The 20,350-nt window shown below is 43.4% G+C and overlaps 1 protein-coding gene across 9 annotated transcripts in view; it reads right to left on the reverse strand.

Annotated features, from left to right (window-relative positions):
* nt5c2a (5'-nucleotidase, cytosolic IIa) overlaps positions 1-20,350 on the reverse strand; it is a 73,035-nt gene that overhangs the window by 37,114 nt on the left and 15,571 nt on the right. For 7 of the 9 annotated variants that reach the window (XM_059947234.1, XM_059947229.1, XM_059947232.1 and 4 more), the window contains one exon: positions 10,829-10,902. The exons of 1 other annotated variant lie outside the window; for it this stretch is intronic. In XM_059947234.1, coding sequence (XP_059803217.1) covers positions 10,829-10,902 — 74 coding nt within the window. Of the gene's footprint in view, positions 1-10,828; positions 10,903-20,350 lie in introns of those variants that run through there. One more of the 9 variants, XM_059947238.1, reaches the window with a different exon arrangement.

Below are 20,350 nucleotides of genomic sequence, written 5' to 3' on the forward strand. Positions count from 1 at the left end.
AAGAGCAGCAGAGATTCAGGGGTGTGGAAGCAGAAATAGCTAACTTTATCTGGGAAGGAAACTCACTGAAAAGAAGTTGGGAAGGACAGTCAAAAGTAATTCACCATCCTCCAGTCAATCAGTGGTAGGCTGGGACTCGGAATAACTAGCCTCACTTTGTTCTCCCATTCACCACTGCTCCCAGTAACATTTCTCCTGTAAACTGGGTACAGTTTTGGCAGTCCACAATGCCTATTCAGCCACTATTCTCCATTCCAGAATATTAAACTACCCTGCACACAACCTTCAATACCTACCCAGTTATAAGAGAGGGGGAATGATTGAACAAAGGAGGCAACAGAGAAATGTTAAAGTGTGACAAAGAAAGGACATGCTCCATGCTTGACTACAAGAGCATGGAAACAGGCCATTCAGCCCACTGATTCTGTACCAACTATTGACATTAATCACCTTCCTTACTCTTGCCACATGTTGATAATCTCTCCCCGATTCTACCAAACTGTTTAAACACCAACCTGCCTGTCTTTGGGATGGGGAAGAAAGCCAGAAGACTGGGAAAACCCACAGAGTGGACAGCATGATCAGGACTGAACCTGGATGTCTGGTGTTGTGAGGCTGTGGCCCTACCTGCTGGGCCACTGAGTCTTTCTTGTCCACACGAGCCTCCACGCAGCCCCCATTGCCCCCACCATTATACCCATATATTTTTTTCCTGATCACACTCTCCTACAGTTTCAAACCCTCCCTGTGGAAATGTCACATTCTCCCCACTCAGACATTTCTGCAGAACTCCCCAGCGGACACATGAGAGATTACTTTTACTTATAACCCTTGTGTAATTGAGATCTCTGAGAGCCCATATTGTCTTATCATTTCTAGAGAAAATAACCCAGTTTGAATTATTTCCCAATGGGAATGTTGGTAGTATTATAGCAACACTGAAGAACCAGGCAGACACCTAGACTAATGATCAAGAGACAAGTTTAAATTGCACCATGGGTACTGGAGAACTCCATTTAACCAAGAACCTGGAATTTAAAATAATATTATCAGCAAGGATGACCATCAAATTCTGGAACAGAACAGAACACGAGCAGAATTCAGCAGGCCAAACAGGATCTGTGGAGAAAAGGAAAAGCTGGAAGTGCAGATGAACCTCTAAGGTACCTAGATGGCAGTGAGAGTGGAGAGGAAGGACAGCAGTTATACCTCCTTTATTTGCAGTGGAAAGTACCCATGGACAGGAAGAGGTGGTGTAAAGGTACGAATAGACCAGGGAAGCCCAGAGTGAGCAGTCCCTGTGGAAAGGAGAAAGGCAGGGAGAGAGATGACATGAATAGCAGTAGAGTCCCATTAAAGCTGCTGGAAATGGTGGAGGACGCATTGGGTGCAGAGCCTGATGAGGTAAAAATGTGAGAATGTGGGCTCGTCTTTGGTTCCCATTGAAGAGAATCCCTATCAGTTTAATAATGTCCTTTCCAGAAGGAAACCTGCCTCCCTTCTCTGACTAAGTTGATGTGATTCAAGATCAACAAAGAAACAGGACTACAGATTATGGGGCCAGACATCAAAAAAAAAATTAGGTGCATAGAAACATTTTCTCTCAGAGGGTTGTGAATCTCCAAAATTCTCTACCAAAGGGTAATGGAGATAGATAAGCATTTGAAAGTAAGATCAAGGAGATGAGGCTGGTGTTGTACAGCCATGATCATACTGATGATGAGGCAGGCTTGAGGGGCCAAGTGGCCTACTCCTGCTCCTAAGTTCTTTGCCTTAGACTCACAGCAATGCTCGTCTCCTTCAACAGCACATCAAGCCAAACAGGAATACAGCTGGACTAGCCAGCAGCCATCTAGGCACAAGTATTTGATTTAAAGACTCCTCACAAACTTCTGTCCCAATTTGAAGAGCCAAACCAAAGGTAAATCAAGAAACAACCTTACAAGCCATTCTCACAGAATAAATCACAGAACCACACCGTACAGGCAATATATTAGCTTTGGGGACAAAGATACAATGCTTACACCCTTGAACAATTCTTAACCTTAATACCACCTGTATCCAAGTTGTTCCAATACACTGATTACAAAGGCGTTTATTTAACAATATAGAAAATATGCCATGAGCACAGAAAAGAAGACATCTAATCTAGCTAATGGCTATACAGTCCACTTCCAATCATCAGTACAGTGAAAGAAGCCGTTATCAAATTATTCACCAGGATATATCAGTACCAAGACTTTAAAATCACAAGGAGGACAGCTCTTGACATTAAACCTCTCTCATCTACTCTCTCTATACCTATAAGCATAGCTCCAGTGCCACTTATGACACCACTGGTAATGGCGGGGTCACAGGTGATGAAAAGGAGGTGTAGACTGGGTAGGTTACTGTAGTACAGATGGTTGAGTGGCATCCAAAGAACAACCATGCCTTAATGTTGACAAGACCAAGAAACTGATTGTGAACTTTAGGGAAGGAAAATGAGGCAAATATTCACCAGCCCTCACTGAAAAGTCTGCTGTGGTAAGGGTGAGCCAACACCTAAGGACCTATCCTGGGGCACCACATGAAGAAAGCATGCCAGTGTTTCTGTTGTCTTAAAAGTTTAAGACACTGACAAACTTCTACAGATACAGTGGAAAATATTTAAGTGGTTGCATCACAGGCTGTAATGTATGGGAAAGTATTACAGTGCATAATAACACAGCCAGTTCAATCATGGGTACGGCTCTCCCCATTTAGGAAGGCAGCATCTATCATCAAGAATCCCTACCATCAGGCTTTGCCCACTTCTCAGACAAAAGGTAGAGGAGCCTGAAGACCCACAACTCAAGGTTTAACAACTTCTTCACCACTACTTTCAGGTTCTTGAACTAACCTGAAAATCCCTACATTACCTCAGGCTATTTAAAGAAAAAAAAATTCCTCTCATCCTAGTGTTATTTATTTTGCTGTATATTTTTGTGCACGTACTAGTGTAAAGTTATGTTCATTTAAGTTTATCCTAACTTGTGCTGATCATTTTTGTAATGTACTATGTTGTAAAAAGCATCTATGACCACAATAAACACGAACTTGTTGGACAGAAGTTAAAGGTATCAGTGGTGGAGTCACAGCCCACACACTGGAAGGTGACCATAGTAGTTAATTCAGGGGAACCATCACAACCCCATCAGGACATACTCAGGGCAGTGTCAATTCTATATTCAGGTAATAAAGCCACACAAGACAACATTAAAGTGCAGATTAATACTGGTACATAACATCACAGATACACACAACAATCGCCTTCAAGAAATGGTCTAATAAACTACTAGTTGACAACCAATGGCATATGGCATCATCAAACTCCCCATCATTGTCACTGTTGACCATAAACGTAAGTACCATGGAAACAAAAGAGAGTGAGAGGCTGGATAGCCTGCACCAGATAACTCAGTCCTGATACCTTGCACCAGATAACTCAGGCTTGATACCTTAAGTTTTCAACCATTTACAAAGCACAAATAAAAATAAAAATAAAGAAGTTTTTATGTGCTTGGGTTGGTGCAACACTAACAATACCCAGGACACAGCAGCCCACATGAACACATGCCACTCACCACCGTTACTATTGCCACCCTAACAATACAGACTCTACAGCTAAAGGACAATGGCACAGGTACATGATAATCAAATCACATAATATTCCAACATGGAAATATTTGTCTTTCCGTCAATCTCCAGGAACATGCTATTTAACACAAATGTGGAAATAAGTATTCCACCCCAACAGCAGTAGCTTCCAGCACTTTCTTTGAGAGCAATAAGTGAAAGACTATTAATGGCCTTGCCATCACAGCCAACATTCTGTAAATATCTAAAGGTCAGATTACTATAGGCAAGGTCCTGGAAAACAAGGTCCGGTTCCCATATCACTGGGAGTGCTCTCGACGAAGGCTGACATTGGTAAAGGAATTTACTATCACCTTCAGTGGAGAGAAGGATGATGACAGGTGACTTGACAGGTGTACATGATTAAAAGAATAAATCGAGTGGATAGTCTGTCAGCACAAAATGGCTGATACTGAAGGGAATAATTAAGATGACTGGAGGAAAGTATAAAGGGATGTCAGAGGTAGATTTTTTTTAAAAACAATGTGGTTAGTATGTGGAATGCGCTGCCAGTGGTGATGACAGAGGCAGATACATTAGGGACATTTAAGAAACTCTTTGATAGGCACATGGATGATAGAAAAATGGAGGCATAGGTCGGTAAGAGGGGTTAGTTTTATCTTAGAGCTGTTTAAAAGGGTCAGCACAACATTGTGGACTAAACGGCCTGTACTGTGTTGCATTGTAAAAATAGCATACCCCAGCAGTCTTTGGTCAATTGAGGAAAAGGTACTAAAAGTTCAAGGTTAATTTGTTATCAAAGCATATACACGTCACCATTAATACTGCGACTCTTTTTTGCAGGCATTCACAGTAAATACAAGTAACACCATAGAATTAACAGATAAACCAAATATGACAAATAACCAATGTACAAAAAGACAGAAAGTTGTGCAAATACCACAAAAATAACAATAATAAATAGGCAGATAGATAGGTAAGTAAATGATACTGAGAACACATGTAGAGTCCTTGAAGGTGAGACAATAGGTTGTGGAATCAGTTCAGTGTTGAGGTGAGTGAAGCCGGTTCAGGAGCCCAATGATTGAAGAGTAATAACTCTTCAGACTTGGTGGTGTGGGACCTTAGACTCCTAATGAGAAGAAAACATGGCCTGGATGGTGGAGGTCCTTGATGATGGAAGCCGCTTTCTTGTGTCAGCACTTCATGTAAATGTGTCAATGGTGGGGAAGGCTTTTCCTGTGACGGATTGGGCTATACTGTTCTATGTAGAACTCCAGCACCACCTTACTGAACTGGAAGTGTTCATTCTCAATGGCAAGGAACTCCCAAGGGAAAGACTGTTCTTCTACATCTACAACTATTTATTTAGTTGAGATTATGACCTCAAACATGGCACAAAACTCCCACCCTGGTGTGCTTAAGAAGCTCTGAGCTATCTAAGGCAGGCATCCCAAGACACATGAAAGTAATCTCTACAAACTCTTCCAATTTCATTGGAAGAATAAGCAAGCCTCTCCTAGGCCAAATGATTTGTGCAGACAGCAGAAAACATTCAAGGATGTTCATAAAGCCTCTGTGAAGAAATGCAGCATCCATGCTGATGCCTGGGAATCTCTGGTCCATGCCCACTCAAAGTGGAGAAAGAGCTTTGGGGTGATATTTAGAGAAAAGACCCTGGGTCAGTAGCACACTAAAATGCTGTGTAAGCAGGTAAACGAGCAGACCACTTCAGACATTACCCCTACCCCTCTACCAGTCACTAGCTGCCTCATCTGTGGAATCTGCAACTCCCACATTACCCTCATCTACCACTTTGGAACTCACAAAATTACTGTGGTGTTCATCCTTAACAGCAAGGGACTCCCAACAAGAGGAATGTTCTTCTACACCTACAACTATTTCTGTACAACAGAAACCAGAACATACAATACATAATGCTCTGAGATGTGGCCTAGCCAGAACTGAAAGGCAGAGAACTTTTCACTCTCTCAGAACAAGGTTAGGTAGAAACTATGCAGAGCTCTGGGCCAGGCTGTTATCTCGAACCCCTTCCCAAGGATCAGTGCACAGTGTAGGCTTCCAGTAAATTACATGAACCATGCAGCCATAAGGCTCCAGCTCTATCTGATTTGGCTGACCTCTGGTGAATAGCACCAAAGTATTAGAATCAAACTTGGGGACCTTGTGACAAGGGCAGGATGAGATACAGTATATCGCTCAGACTCCAGCAAATCAATACCCAATGATCACCTCAGAACAGTGAAAGAAAAAAGCTGGTGTGGAACTGATTAAGATGAAGTCCAGAATCAAGTATGCTGTCAACACTCACTGCAGGCCCACATAAGAATAATGCCAACAGGCACTTGGGGAGAGGCAACAAGCCTGTGTGGAAGCAAGGCAAAAGACAGAAGTGGGATATCTGAACAAACTGAACTACATACAACAGCTTTGTCTAGAGAAGTGAAGGGGGGATTCCTACTGAGCTGCACAAGTTAATTAATGCTTCAATCCAGAAAACATAATTAGTTCAGCGTAAGCTGTTGTAAGGTGAAAAGGAGCCTGCAGCATTGCAAGAAACACTCGGTTGTGAGAGTCTATAAAGAGGAACATGACACACACAATGACACTGCAGACAGTTTCCAGTCTATTTCGCAACCCTATGGGCTGCCAGATACAAGAAATAATTTCCTGTTGACAAACTATGCTGGAGATCCAGGTTACCCATCCAGCTGGCCTCTGCCATCTGAAAAAAATCCTCCAAAAGTTGGCAAAGCCATCACCTCTGCTACAAACTTCGTTGTAAGCAAAACAGCCACCACGGTTTCACCTCACAACCACAGCATGTTCAAACCACTAAAAGTCAACAATGCCTTTTAAAAATGTAGTTAGCATCATAATGTGGGTAATGTTATAGCCGATTAGCAGATTCCACAATGACTGACTCATTTAACTTAACATTTTATGCAGAAAACAATGCAATGTGCAGCCACTACTGCACTTAAGTATCATCTGCAGTTTGTGTTTGAGTGGGACAAACCCAAAATGTTGTGATCGAAACTTGAGGCATGCTCACTTGAGTCATCTGCACATCAAGGTGCGAAGGTCTGAAAGCAGAGTAATATACTGCCAACCAACAGAAACCCATTCCAAAATCAATCGTTTTTAGCCTTGTATATTCTCAGTAGTTGAATATCCACAGATCCGTAAGTCTCAGCTGTCCAAGCCCTTATTCAGAGACAGTGCTCCCAGCTCGAGAAAACAGCTTCAAAAACCCCTTTCAGAACACTACAGTTCAATGAGATCACAATCTACCAACACCAGCAAGCCTGGGAACACTCTACCCAACTTTCCACATCAGGACAAACTCATCATCTCAGAAGTCACTCTCCTTCACCCCCCACCTATGTTTTCCTTAAGGAAGCTGAACACAGTACCCCTCTCTCCTGTTAAAATACTCTGTTTTTCCATTCTACATCACATTGTCCATATTACAAGACACAAGAGCAGAATTAGACCATTTGGCCCATTGAGTCTGCTCCATTACTCATTCATGATTGATCAATCATCCCTTTCAAGCCCATTCTCTTGCCTCTTCTCCGTAACCTTCGACTTCCGAATTCATGAAGAACCTCTGCTTTAAATAATGACTTGGCCTGCACAGCCATCCGTGCCAATGAATTTATTTACCCTCCTGCTAAATAAGTGTCTTTTCATCTCTGTTCTAATGGACATCTCACAATTCTGAGGCTGTGCTCTCTTGGTCCTAGACTTCTCCTGCTATAGGAAATATCCTCTTCACAGCCTCTATCCATGGGATGAGAATCTCGATGAGATATTTGATGGGAATCTCATTGAAACCTATTTCATTCTTCCAAACTCCAGCAAGTACATAAAAATGCTCCTCATATCTTAACCCTTTCATTCCTGGGATAATTCTCATGAAACTCCTCTGGACTCTCTCCAATGCCAACACATTTTTTTCTTAGATGAAGCTGCCCAAAGCTGCTTATATACTCCAAGTGCTGTCTGACCAATTCCTATTAAAGACCAAGCATTACATCCTTTCTTTTGTATTCCAGTACTCTCGAAATAAATGCGAACACTGCATTTGCATTCCTTACAGGCAATCACCCTGAGGGAATCCTGAGAACTCCCAAATCTGTCTCACGTGTTCTGATTTTTGAATTTTCTCCTTATTTAGAAAATAGTCCACACCTTTATTCCTTCTGCCAAAGCTCATGACCATGCATTTCCCTACATTATATTCCATCTGCCACTTCTTTGCCCATTTCCCCAATCTAAGTCCTTCTGCAGACAATCAACTTCCTCAGCACTCCCTTCCCCTCCACCTAGCTCCATATCGTCCACAAACTTGGCCACAAAGCCGTCAATTCCATCATCCGAATCACTGACATACATTGTGAAAAGTTGTGTACCCAATACTGATGTCTACATTTCCACTCTTTGCCACCAGCCAGTCAGCCAATCTTCTACCCATGTTACTACCTTTCCTGTAACATCATGGACTCCTAGTTTGTTTTGCAGCCTCATGTGTGGCATTTTGTCAAAGGCCTTCAGAATACCCAAATAAACAACACCCACTAACACTCCTTTGTCCAACCTACTTGTTCTTATGTTCCATTTGACTTGTTTCTGGCTGTTCTCTCACTTTGTCTACACACTGTGTCCTCCTTTCAACTGACTTTCCCACACAGCTGCTTATTGTCAGTGAGCATGGAAACGTTACCCTTGGGCCCTTTACTCACATCTCTGCCATACACCATGACTAACTGAAGCATTCACTCCACTATTCACAGCTTGCCCTAAAAAAAACACTCCTGTAGTCCAGTTCATTATATAATTCTCAGTCCTTGCTAAAGTGATACACAAGTTCCCCAAACATTCACTCAGTGTGAGGTCCTGCTCTTTTAACGATTCCACCATATTTATTTGGAACTCACATATGAAGCAATCCACTTCCACGTACAGAAAAATACGGTCAATAAACAGAGGTAAACAGACAGCTGAAATTAACATTAGTAAACACATGTAACTGCCAATGACAGCACTATCCTCACAGAATTCATCAACAATCTCTGAATGACTGATAACTGGAAACCTAATCAAACCAGCATCGAAATACTATACTTGCAAGAGTAGGGCATCCTTTAACTCACAAGTTCCGAAGCATTTTCAAGAAACAGCAGGAGAGTCCAGGTCCAATAGGACCCAAGTACCATAATAAGATCCCAGGAAACCTGCCTACATCTTCACTCCTGCTGGGCTCTGCAGGCTCTGGATGCACAAAATGTCAGCTATTCCAGCAGCACCTCCCAAACCACCAACCCTCAGCACAAAGAAAAACAGTGTCAGCAGACAACCTGCGGGACCCTTTCCAAGTTGCAGACTAGGTGGAAAGTTATCACCACACTTGCAAAGTCTAAACTCAAAGCAACTCACACAAAATTCTGCAGGAACTCAGCAGGTCAGACAGCATCTATAGAAAAGAGTAAACATTTGATGTTTTGGGCTGAGACCTTCATCAGGTCTAAACTCAGCAGCTTCAGAAGGGCAGCAACAATTCTCGAAAGTGGTTCTTTACCATTTTCTCACAGGCAATTAGTTTTGTAGCAACATACAAAAAGCTGGAGAAACTCAGTGGGCAAGGCAACGTCCATGGAAAGAGATCGACAACAAAATGTTAGCAACCTGAAATGTCCACTGTCCATCTCCCTCCATAGATGTTGCTCCAGATATCAGCATCTGCTGTTTTTGTATCTCCAGGGACAAGTTATAAATGCTGACCTTGTTTGTGACATCCACATACCATTAATGAATAAAAAACTTACAAAATGTTTTTTTTGAAATGCACACATTTTTATATTTTCCTTAACCTACTATGCATATCTTTAAAGATCTAATGGTCGATTAAACCCATAAGATCATGTAATCTCTGCCTAATTATAGCGATTTTCAAAAATATACAAAGGAGTACAGATCTCCACAGACCAGCATCCTGTAATGTGTCCTCTGCTGTTGCCAAGAATGAGGCCCCTGCATTCCATTAAGTCCAAAAACTCAAGTGTCTGAAATCCCCGCTGCTGCTACACAGTTTGTACAGCAGGATACCGGGAAGAGTCTGGGCTAACAGCACTGCCAAAATGCTGGGAAAAGGTTTGGAAAGAGCACTGCTGCAATTCCTAAACACAAATCATCTGGGAAAAGTTGCAGCTGCATTAAATCATGCTGAAGTGGTTCATGCACAGGCTGATTGGATTGCCTGATACGGGCAAACTCCAATACGTGTGCAGTGTGCCTGTATTCTGTAGCACTCTCACAGTCCAAGCCCAGAGAGCCTGTACTCTGTAGCCCCATCACAGTCCAATACAAGCCCAGTGTACCTCCATTCTGCAACACAATCACGCTCTGCTAAAAGCCCATAAGCCCGTATCCAGCAATATAGCCACATTTCAATAAAAGGGCAGGACATATAGAAGGAAAGTAATTTTACATAAATTAAACTGTTTACCCACATCATTAATTCCATGAATTGGAAATAATCTCCACTGTCCATCATTGGGGCACAGACTGAAGACCCAAATTCTGCTACTCTCCAGACCACTGCCGCCAAACCCAGGGCTCAAAACCTTGATCCAACGACTTCCCCATTTCATCAAAGTGGAAGTGTCATCCACTTTAGTACCCTAGGGGGAAAGGCCTTTTCCACAGTCCCAGTTCCGAACTCTCAGCCAGCTTACTGTCAAAGTATCCCAAAACCCCCTAGTCACCATCTCTACCCAATCCCTTGTCATAGATTACCATAGTACAACCAGTCTGAAGGGCTTTTTAAAGTCCACTCAGAGAGGAGCTCTAATTTGAAGTCCCCTCCACATTGAATGGGGAAGTTCAGGCAGCTGCTCAGATTGGAAAGGCACTCCACGTTGAGTGGAGATAAAAGTCAGTCTGACTCCTGCAGGGAACTCTCAGTCTTACAGACAAGTGCAGCTCTGTTGAGCTTCCTGACCCCACTCACGGCCTACACAAAAATCAATTCAGAAGTAAAGTTTCGGAGCCTGGCACTTCCAGAATGGCGGAGGGTTGGGGAGAAGTTAAGGGGGATGCTACCAACGATGCAGTGGATCCGACTGATCTACATCGACTATGTGGCCAGGATGGCCAGGATCCAAACCCAAGCTGCAATGCTCACCTGCCAGGGTGTAGTCCATATCAAAGCCAAAGCATTTAATCTTCTCCATGGCCAAGCTGCGGTTTACAAACACTCTGTGAACAGAGAAGCAAGATCTGAATCAGCAGGGAAGTAAGCTAATGAAAAACAGAGCACGAAAAGAGATGAACAAGAGAATGAGAGAAGGAGAAAGGAAAGAAATCAATGAGGGAGAAGACCACCAACCTGAATGCAAGATAAAGAGTAAAGACAGTACTAGCTACCACCAACAGTTACAGAGGGGTTAACTCTGTTTTCCTAAGACACATGTTAAAGTTGAATCTGAATAAAACTCCGGAGACCAGCTTCTTATAGTTACAACAGTTTGTGCACCCTCCTGCAGGAGTTTGAGACCCAGTTGTCGAAGGGAAGGGAAGGCACGTTAAGTACTGCCAACATCCAACAAGTCCTGGTTACAGCCGTATATTTATACATAGTAAGCCGCATACATTACTGTTGCAAGATGTCATTAGAACTGGTATGCCCACCAAGTCTACTGGTGCAAAACTTAGTGGATTCTTCTCTCCCTGTCCTCGGTATTCCCATTCTGGATCTTGTTGTGGTTTCTCGTGCCCCACAATCGACCAGGAGACGCAGAAGATTCTTCAAGAAGTATTAAACTTTAATTTGCAAATCAAAGCTGAGACAGTCATTGAGCTAGTCGCCGATTTCCCACCGATCCTTGTACATAGCATTTTTTATAGCAATCTCCTGGTTTAGTTGTATTAGCATATCCAATCGGTCTACAGTTGTGTATCACAAGTACGTCCACCACTATTGTTTCTACCCATTGACTTAATCATGTTCTAATCTACATCTCTTAGCTACCTCTCATTAACACACCATTATCTTCTACATTTTTAAGATTTCATTCTCCTACTAAATTGGATACATACATAGCAAATAGCAAGCTCAAAGCTGACTACATAGTTTTGGTTACACAGCAAACAATGCAACTTTTATACTCCAAGATATCCCCCCTTTGATAGGGTCTCACACAGAGAAAGAAGACTAAGAGTCCGCACACAAAAGCCCCAATAAACTCAAGCACTTATTCCCAAATCTCGGGTTAAACTATAATTTTCTGTGCCAAGACCTCAAAGTATTCTCTCCATTACCCTGGGCCGCTGAGCCAAAAACCTGTCCCTTTGTACCTGAGACAGGGAAAAAGACTCAGAAGCCCTTACAATCCACTCCCACACTGTCGTTATGCTCTTGTTCATCCTGCAGGTGTTGTAGGCTGTAAGGATACATTTTCGGTGTTTCTTTCTCCACTAAGCTTGCTTCAGTAATTGCCATGAGCATCAGAAATTGTTTGGTTGCAGCATGGACTACAAGAGACTGGAGACAAGGAAGAAAACAGCACAGCACAAGCGCACAGCTCAACAATACAATACTGACAGTTATTGCCATTTTAGTCAGCCATGCTCCCCATCCTCCGAGTCTACTTTCTAACCAGTCAAATAACTGATATCCGAACCCTGCATTCTGTGTGCATACCTCACACTGTGACAAGACAAAGTCCACTGAACCCTGTAAATAAGGAGACCAAAAACCATCCTCCTTTATTTTCTTTATCACTTTATCATGGTCAATCCCATGCGCTTCTGAAATCAGAATTGTCAGTAGAGGGGTGGGCGCTACCAACAAACCGTCTTCCATGATCCACAAGCCTTCCGGGTTCTGCTTGGCCCCCCCTTTGTCTCCACATTGTCTGTTCTGCCAAAGTTGCCTTACCTTGTATTTCAATTAGGTCCTCTACCACAGGTTCTGGAGCTAGGCTTACCTGGGGGGGGGGGGGGGGGGGGGGCGGCAATTACAGCTGATGTACATCCAGACGCTTTTCTGGCTGCCTCGTCCACAGCTTGATTTCCCTTTGTTATTACATCATTTCCCTTTTTTATGTGCCTAGCATTTTATTATAGCCAATGCTTTAGGTTTTGGGTTTCATTATGGCTTTTATTAAGTTTAGAATTTGCTGACAATGTTGTATGGGATCTCCACTGCTTTTTTTAAAACCTGTTTCCACACTGCCCTGAACAAATGGCATACTCCATGAGCATATGCCGAATCAGTATAGATGTCTACTTTCTCACCTTCCATCATTTCACACGCAGCTGTCAGGGCTTTGATTTCCACTAGCTGGGCGGAACACGGTTGGGGACAGGACTCCATCCTAATAATCTTATAGCTCGACTGATCCTGCTGCACTACTGAGAACCCTGCATGATTTCCATCATAATCCCTATAACAAGAGCCATATACGAACAGAACCTGTTTATCTGCATCCTCTAGTGGTTCTGACCGTAAATCTGCTCTCAATTTGGCAAATGCCATCGTCTTCCCTACACAATCATGGGTTTCTCCTTCATAGCCCAAAGGGACAAAATCGGCTATATTACTGGTAGTGCATCTCTGTATAGTTACATCTGGAAATGTCAATAGCATCTGATACGCTGCTACCCTGGCTGGTGTCAGCACAAATTTCCCTCTTTCCAGCAATTCTGCTACTTTGTGGTGTGTGTACAGAGTCACAGTATAGCCCAGGGTTACAGATGATGCCTTTTCATATGCATAGTACAGCGCCGCCAATCCCTGACAACAGGGTGGATACCCCTGAGCCACCTCATCATCTAGTCTCGTACTGTAGTATGCTATCGACTGCTTTGCTTTTCCTGTGCCTGTCTCTTGTGTTAGAACCGCTGTGACATAACCCTCCTGTTGGTTGGATACATACAAATGAAAAACCTTCTTGTAGTCAGCTAAAGCTAATGCTGGTGCTGACTGCAATTCCTGCTTAATAGTATTGAAAGCTATCTCTGCCTCTTCATTCCACTGTAAGCCATTCTTCAAATTTGTATGTCCTGCTTCTTTCATTATCTTTCTCAAAGGTGCCACAATCTCAGCATATTCTCCTATCCAATCTGAGCTGTACCCTGCCATTCCCAAAAATGTCATCATCTGCCCTACAGTCTGGGGTTTTGGGGCCTTAGTTATTGCCTCAATCTGATCTGGTGCTATCGCCTTCACTCCCTTGGATATTACCTTGCCTAAGTATTCCACTTGCTGTGTGCAAAATTGCAGTTTCTTTTTGGATACTTTATGTCCTCCGTGCGCCAGATTCTCTAACAGAGTTATAGTGTACTGCTCACACTGTTCCTTACTGTGGGAGCAAATCAACAGGTCATCCACATACTGTAACAATGTACTTTCCAATGGTATGCCCTCCATGTCTGCCTTCAACACCTGATTAAAAACATGTCGTGAATGTTTAAACCCTTGCGGCATTCTGGTATAGGTATACTGAGCACCTCTGTAAGTAAATGCAAACAGATGCTGACACTGGTCGGCCAGAGAAATGCTGAAGAAAGCCAAACACAAATCAATCACTGAAAAGTAACTTGCTTCTGGTGGAACATTAGTCAAATGCATGTGTGGGTTGGGGACTACTGCTGGCCAGTCCTCTACCACATCATTTACCGCTCACAAATCATGCACCAATCTCCACTTAGATTTATCTGCTTTTAAGACCGGCAGCAATGGGGTATTGCATGGACTGTTTGCTCTTTTAAGCACTCCTATTTCAAGCAACCCCTGCACTGTCGATGCTATTCCCTCTTCTGCTTCTGGTCTTAGAGGGTATTGTGGTCTCCTGGGTGGAATTGCTCCTCTTTTCAGCCTTATTTCCACCGGACTAGCTGTTTTTATTTTTCCTACGTCCGTGTCATGCTGTGACCACAGAATAGACGGCAACTCATCTAACCTATCTTTCTGCTGACTTCTCTCCTTTCCCAGCAAGGGCAGGTGTGGTTGGGGAGTTATTTTGACCTCTCTCACTGTCCCTACCATATCTACACTTACCATTATTTTAATGCAATTGTCTTCTGATATCCACACCTCTGGCGTGATTTTCCTCCACACTGTTACGGTTTCAGCACTCTTAACTAAGGGTCCTAAGTCTTTAGACTGATATCCCTTGTTTACCAACAACGTTACGTGGGGCGCAGCCTCCGGTATCCTGTACCATTTTTCTAAAAAGGTGTTTCACTTAACTTGTAAAGCTGCCCCTTGCTTTCCAATGATCACAGCCTTCCCTTCCAGGTGCTGTTGGGTACATGCCTCCAGGTGCCATCTCTCCTCTAACTCCCTGTTCTGAGTCTCATCAAAAATCACCGTACAATGTAGCTCACTCAGATTTGGGCACTACAGCCCTAGGTAATATAGCCTGCACGCCCTTTTTCCATTTTTCCCAGGTTTCCTGAATCTGATCTGCGATGTCTCCTATCCAAAAGACAGTACCTTCTTGTCTTCTCGCACTATCAATTGAGCCCCTGCTCTTTCCACACTCAGCCCATTTCTGCTGCATTCTAATTTTAATTCCAGTTTCAATAAGGCATCTCTACCTAACAAATTAATCGGAGTTCCTTTAAATACTAGCACCAGCAAAATAATTCCTTTATTTCCCATTCTCAACTGCACTGGAGCCGTGCACTGTGTCAACTGTGTTTTCCCCGAGAACCCTACAGTCTTAATAAACTTTCCTGACATGGGAAGGTGAAGGGCATACTGTGGCTGTACACAAGTGTACATGGCTCCAGTATCTATCATCATTGGTGTCAGTTGCCCTCCTAACATAACCTGAACAATGGGTTCCTCGTCTGCCTCCCTTGTTATCATTGGGTAATGTCCCTTCCCACTCGAGCTCTCGGGGCACCCTTAATACCTCGCATAGGGGTTCGCAGGTCCGCTTGGGCCTGTGGGGGCTGGTCCTTGGCTAAACTTTAGTTCCCTTCTTATCGGTTCCTGCTGGTGTGTGACAGGCCATGGTGTAAACGGACAATCTCTTTTCATGTGACCTGGCTGATTACATCCCCAGCACAATCTCTCTACCTTTCTTTCCCCATTTCCTCACTGGTCCTCTCTGCCCATAGCTCCTCTGTCCCCCTCCTCGGGACTTCCAGTCCTGTCTGGGCTGTTTAAATTTAGTCTGTTCCTGATAGGAACAGCAATGTGTTGTGGGAATGCTCCTCCAAAGACGTTGATTATTGGCATGGGGTTTTCCGGCCCTTGTCTTACAGTATGACCGGTTCCTCCATATAGCGGTGCTTCATCCAGTTCGATGGCTGTACTCGGACCGGTGTTTGCTGGCAGCATCTTTTTGCTTTTCTCTTTTTCCTTGAGTTCTTCGAGCTGCATTTGTATTAACTTTCTTTTCACCTCTTCCTGCTGCTCAGCCAATCTTCGTTTGTCTTTCCGGTATTTCTCAACTGCATGGACTACGTGGTCTCTAAATTCTTGTGGGGTCATTGACGTCAGCCCAACCACTTCCTCCAGTTTGGATTTTACTTGCAGAGGCATTGCATCCAAAATGCTATGTCGGAACAGTGTGGTGATAAATAAGCTATTTTCCACCTCTTGCTCAGTCTCCAGTCTCCACCTTTTCAACTGGTTTTTTATGTAGGCTGCTGGGTTTTCAGTGTCTCCCAGTGGGTCCCCCTTTAAGGCTTTGGGGTCCACTTTGGGTGGATAAAGCTTCCTGAGGATCTGCCATACCCTCTGCCTCACTCTGTCAAACCCGTCTCCATCAGTTCTCGGGTCGTTCGAATTTATTATGCCAGCCATTTCCATTAGTTTGTTAAATTTGGAGGTTCCCATCAACCTTATCGATAGTGCCTTCAAATCTCCCATAGCCAATAATCGTCCCGCCGTTTCTTCTTCAAAGGCTCTAATCCATTTCCCTGCTCCTTCATGTAGATTGTGCAGAGTGTTTTTCAGCCCTTCTAGGTCCTGGGATCCCCAAGGGATATACTGCACTTGTCCTGATCCTTTAACTAACGATGGCATCATTCTTCCTCCTTCTTCCCACCTGCCCTGGCTCTCCTCCTCGCCTGACTCCCCATCTGTCTCAGGGTATGTCTTTACTGCCCCCCACACAAATGTCTCTGGGGTCCTCTTCTTCCCTCGGTCTCCTTGTGGAGTCCTTCCTTTCTGTCTTGACCTCAAACAGGGTCGGTATGCCAGACATGGATTCGGGATCCTTTGTTTCCCTATCTGTTCGAACTCTAGATTGATATTCCTGCCCTTCTCTCCTACCTAGGTCAGCCTAAGTTTGCTTACGTTACTTTTCCTGCTTTCGTTTTTGGTGCCCATTCACACTCCATCTTTAGTGTCTCCCAACATTTTGGCGTTCCTTCTCAGTACATACCTCTATCCCTTTGTCACATGCATCATTCCTCCAATTTGCTAATAATATACCATTCCACTTTACATCTGCCTTTTCCTTCCATTCCCTTTTCAACAATTTCCACTTCTTTCCACAGTTCTTTTTCCATATCAAATTTACTGCTTGTTCTCATGAGGTTATATCCTAGGTTCCTCCCTCAGGAGCCACATTTTGTTTCCAGTTTCTTATTCAGCACTGCACTCAGCATTCGCAAATCTTTTTCCTTGTCTGGAAAACTCTCACACATATTGTGTAAGGCTATTCCTGGCCCACTCGTATCAATCGACTGCAATTGACCCATGTTCTCTTAAGTAATTTACCCAGCACAAAGCCTCCTGCTCAATTGATAAATTTACCCAGCATGTCTGCCTCCTGCCCAATTAGTAAAATTTACCCGGTACAGCCTCCTGCTCAATTAATAAAATTTGCTTACCTTATACTCATCTCCCAGCAGATTCTTTCCCAATACCGTCAAGGTTATGCAATCAGCCTTGGGCGAGGGACCGTGCCTCCAAAGGAACTAGCGGAGAGCGACAGAAGGTAAAATACCTATTGGGTGCCCAGTCAGTCTCCACAGTCCCCAGAGTGGTTCAGCCACTTACACAGCCCGTCTGCTTGTCACTCCCTATATTGGGATCCTGTTCATGACGTTAAAGTCGAATCCGAATAAAACTTGGGAGACCAGCTTCTTACAGTTACAACAGTTTATTGCACACCCTCCTGCAGGAGTTTGAGACCCATTTGTCGAAGGAAAGGCACGCAAGTTCTGCCACGATCCAACAAGTGGGCTCCTTTTCTCTGGTTACAGTCATATATTTATACATAGTAAGCTCCATACATTACAGTTGCAAGATATCATTAGAACTGGTAAGCCCACCAAGTCTGTTGGTGCAAAACTTAGTTACAGATAAGAGAGTCCACTAAATCAAGGTTTAATTACAGATGGATGTGCTGTCCAGTCCTCATCAGTTATTCCCTTTGCTAGGTTCTGACTTAATTACAGATGGTATTCATTCCAATCATTATCGGTGAGTCCCCCACTCAAACGAGGATACAATGTACAATTTATCAGATTCTCAATGCCTCTCTGCAAGTTACGAGAGAACTAGTATAAGCCAGTTTCTTTTAGCTAACTGCTGAAGACCATTTACTTCAGTTCAAAAATTCCTATTCCAATTATTCTTTTAGCCAGAGGTTACATAGGTTCAAAATGATTTTTTTAATATCCTCAATTCCTCACATGCATAATGCAGAAGTTAGCAGCTTGCTGGGCAGGAAGTGGCTAGCAATGAGAACAAGTGAACTGCAGCACTCGGAGAGCTGGAATGGGTTCAGGTTAATGTGCAGTCTGACAAAGGTCCTGTATCCACAGGCTCACAGGAGGCTGTGAAACACTACCATGTACATTGGAGAAAACATATAATGGAGTGAAGGATGACCTGATGTGCTCCTGAAATGAGAGGATGAGGCCGTGAGAATGAATTCTTAATAAAAATCCAAGAAAGCAGAAACCAGTGTACTGTGAAGGGATTTCCAGCAACAAAGTTCTCTCTGACACCAACTCCAACCAAGAACACTTTCCAGCACTAATCTGGCATGGTTCATTAAACCAAGCACCGAGCGAGCACTAAAGGACCAGAGAAAATGCAGATGCTTAACATCCAAAATAAAAGTCAATGTTCAAAATACCCAGCAGATCACACAGCATCCGTGGAGAAATTCAATGATCTCCCACTAACTCTGCTTCTCTCTACAGACGTTGCCAAATCTGAGCAACCCCAACAATTACTGTTTTTAATTCACTGGAAGATTGGAACCACTGTGGGTTTCAGTGCTGAAGATTGGAACCACTGTGGGTTTCCTGTTGCCTGGTACACAGCAGGGACCAGAAACCATAAAATCATGGAAATTTACAACACACAGGTGGCTATTTGGCCCATGGTCACCGAGACTTTCAATTCTGGCATCTCACAGCCCAGCTCTCAGCCCAAACACCTGTACAACACTCAAATCCGTACTCCCTTGATTTTCAAACACAATGCAAAGGCACCCTGATGTCCAATATGAGTGGAAATGCTTTTTTCCAATGCCCTTCAATCATTTAATCACATACTTTAAATGCATATCCACCATCTGCAGATGAATTTGGAAACACAAGTGGATAAGTTATAACTTGTTTTCATTAGCCAGGGCATTGAGTATAAAGGTTGGAAAGTCAGGCTACAGTTGTGTTGAACTTTGGCCACATTAAGAATATTGTGGTTTTGGAGAGGCTAGAAGAGGTTCACTAGAATATTGCCTGGATTGGAGAGTATCAACCATAAAGAGGTTGAACAAAACTAGATTGGATTGAGAAGCTGAGGGATGATCTGGTTGAAGTATACAGAACTATGACAAGGTAGATAATCAAAAGAGTTCTGTTGCCAGGGTGGAAATATCAAATACTAGAGTTCAAAGGTTTAAGATGAGAGAGGAAAACACTAAAGAGATTTGTGAGTTAAGTTTTTTGTAAATAATGTGGCGAAGTCTTAGATGTCTGGAACGTAGGGTAAGTGGAAAGTGGCAGAACCAGATATGACAGCAACACTTAAGAAGCATAGAGAAAGATTCGTGAATGGGCAGGAAATGGAGGGGTTAGTGTGCAGACAGAAGGATAGCTTATATGGGGAGCTTGCTGCAGACATGACTGGTCAAAGGACCTGTGCCATGTTCTAGCTAACAGGTACTGATCTCTGTCTGAAACAAATTGTCTTATTCAACCTATAGTGATGGATGTGAGTTGAACTCCACAAGAACCTACAGTACACACTTTCCAGCAACTTGTATCAGTCAGTCACATTGAAACTGCACAGCCGGCCACATCACCAAATGTTGCACCAGAAACAAACCTTCTATTGATACCCGTGCTCCAGGTCCTTTGGAAGCTGCCAGTGTCCTGCTTAGGTTGACCATCTTCCCATTCATCTTGGGTAACAGAGTTAGGCACAAATGGACTGAGGCATTATGGCTTTTCTGTTACATGGAAAACCATTATAACATGCATATTTCCCCAGTAGGTTGACGTGAAGCCCAAAACCTAAGTAGAGGTAAAGGACTGGCCTTTCAACTGGGCTGGCTTAGCCCAATAATTTTTAAACATGCAACTCTTCAATGCAGGACCCTTTCAGTGACTCCAACCTCTCAGATGGCTGCTTTTGCCATGAAACATCAGATCCTAACTCCTTGCCATTAAATACAGCACACACCTGAACTGCATCTGCTCCATCCTTGCACACCAACAC

Source organism: Hypanus sabinus, chromosome 22, assembly GCF_030144855.1.
Source record: "Hypanus sabinus isolate sHypSab1 chromosome 22, sHypSab1.hap1, whole genome shotgun sequence".
NCBI classification, from domain to species: Eukaryota; Metazoa; Chordata; class Chondrichthyes; order Myliobatiformes; family Dasyatidae; genus Hypanus; species Hypanus sabinus.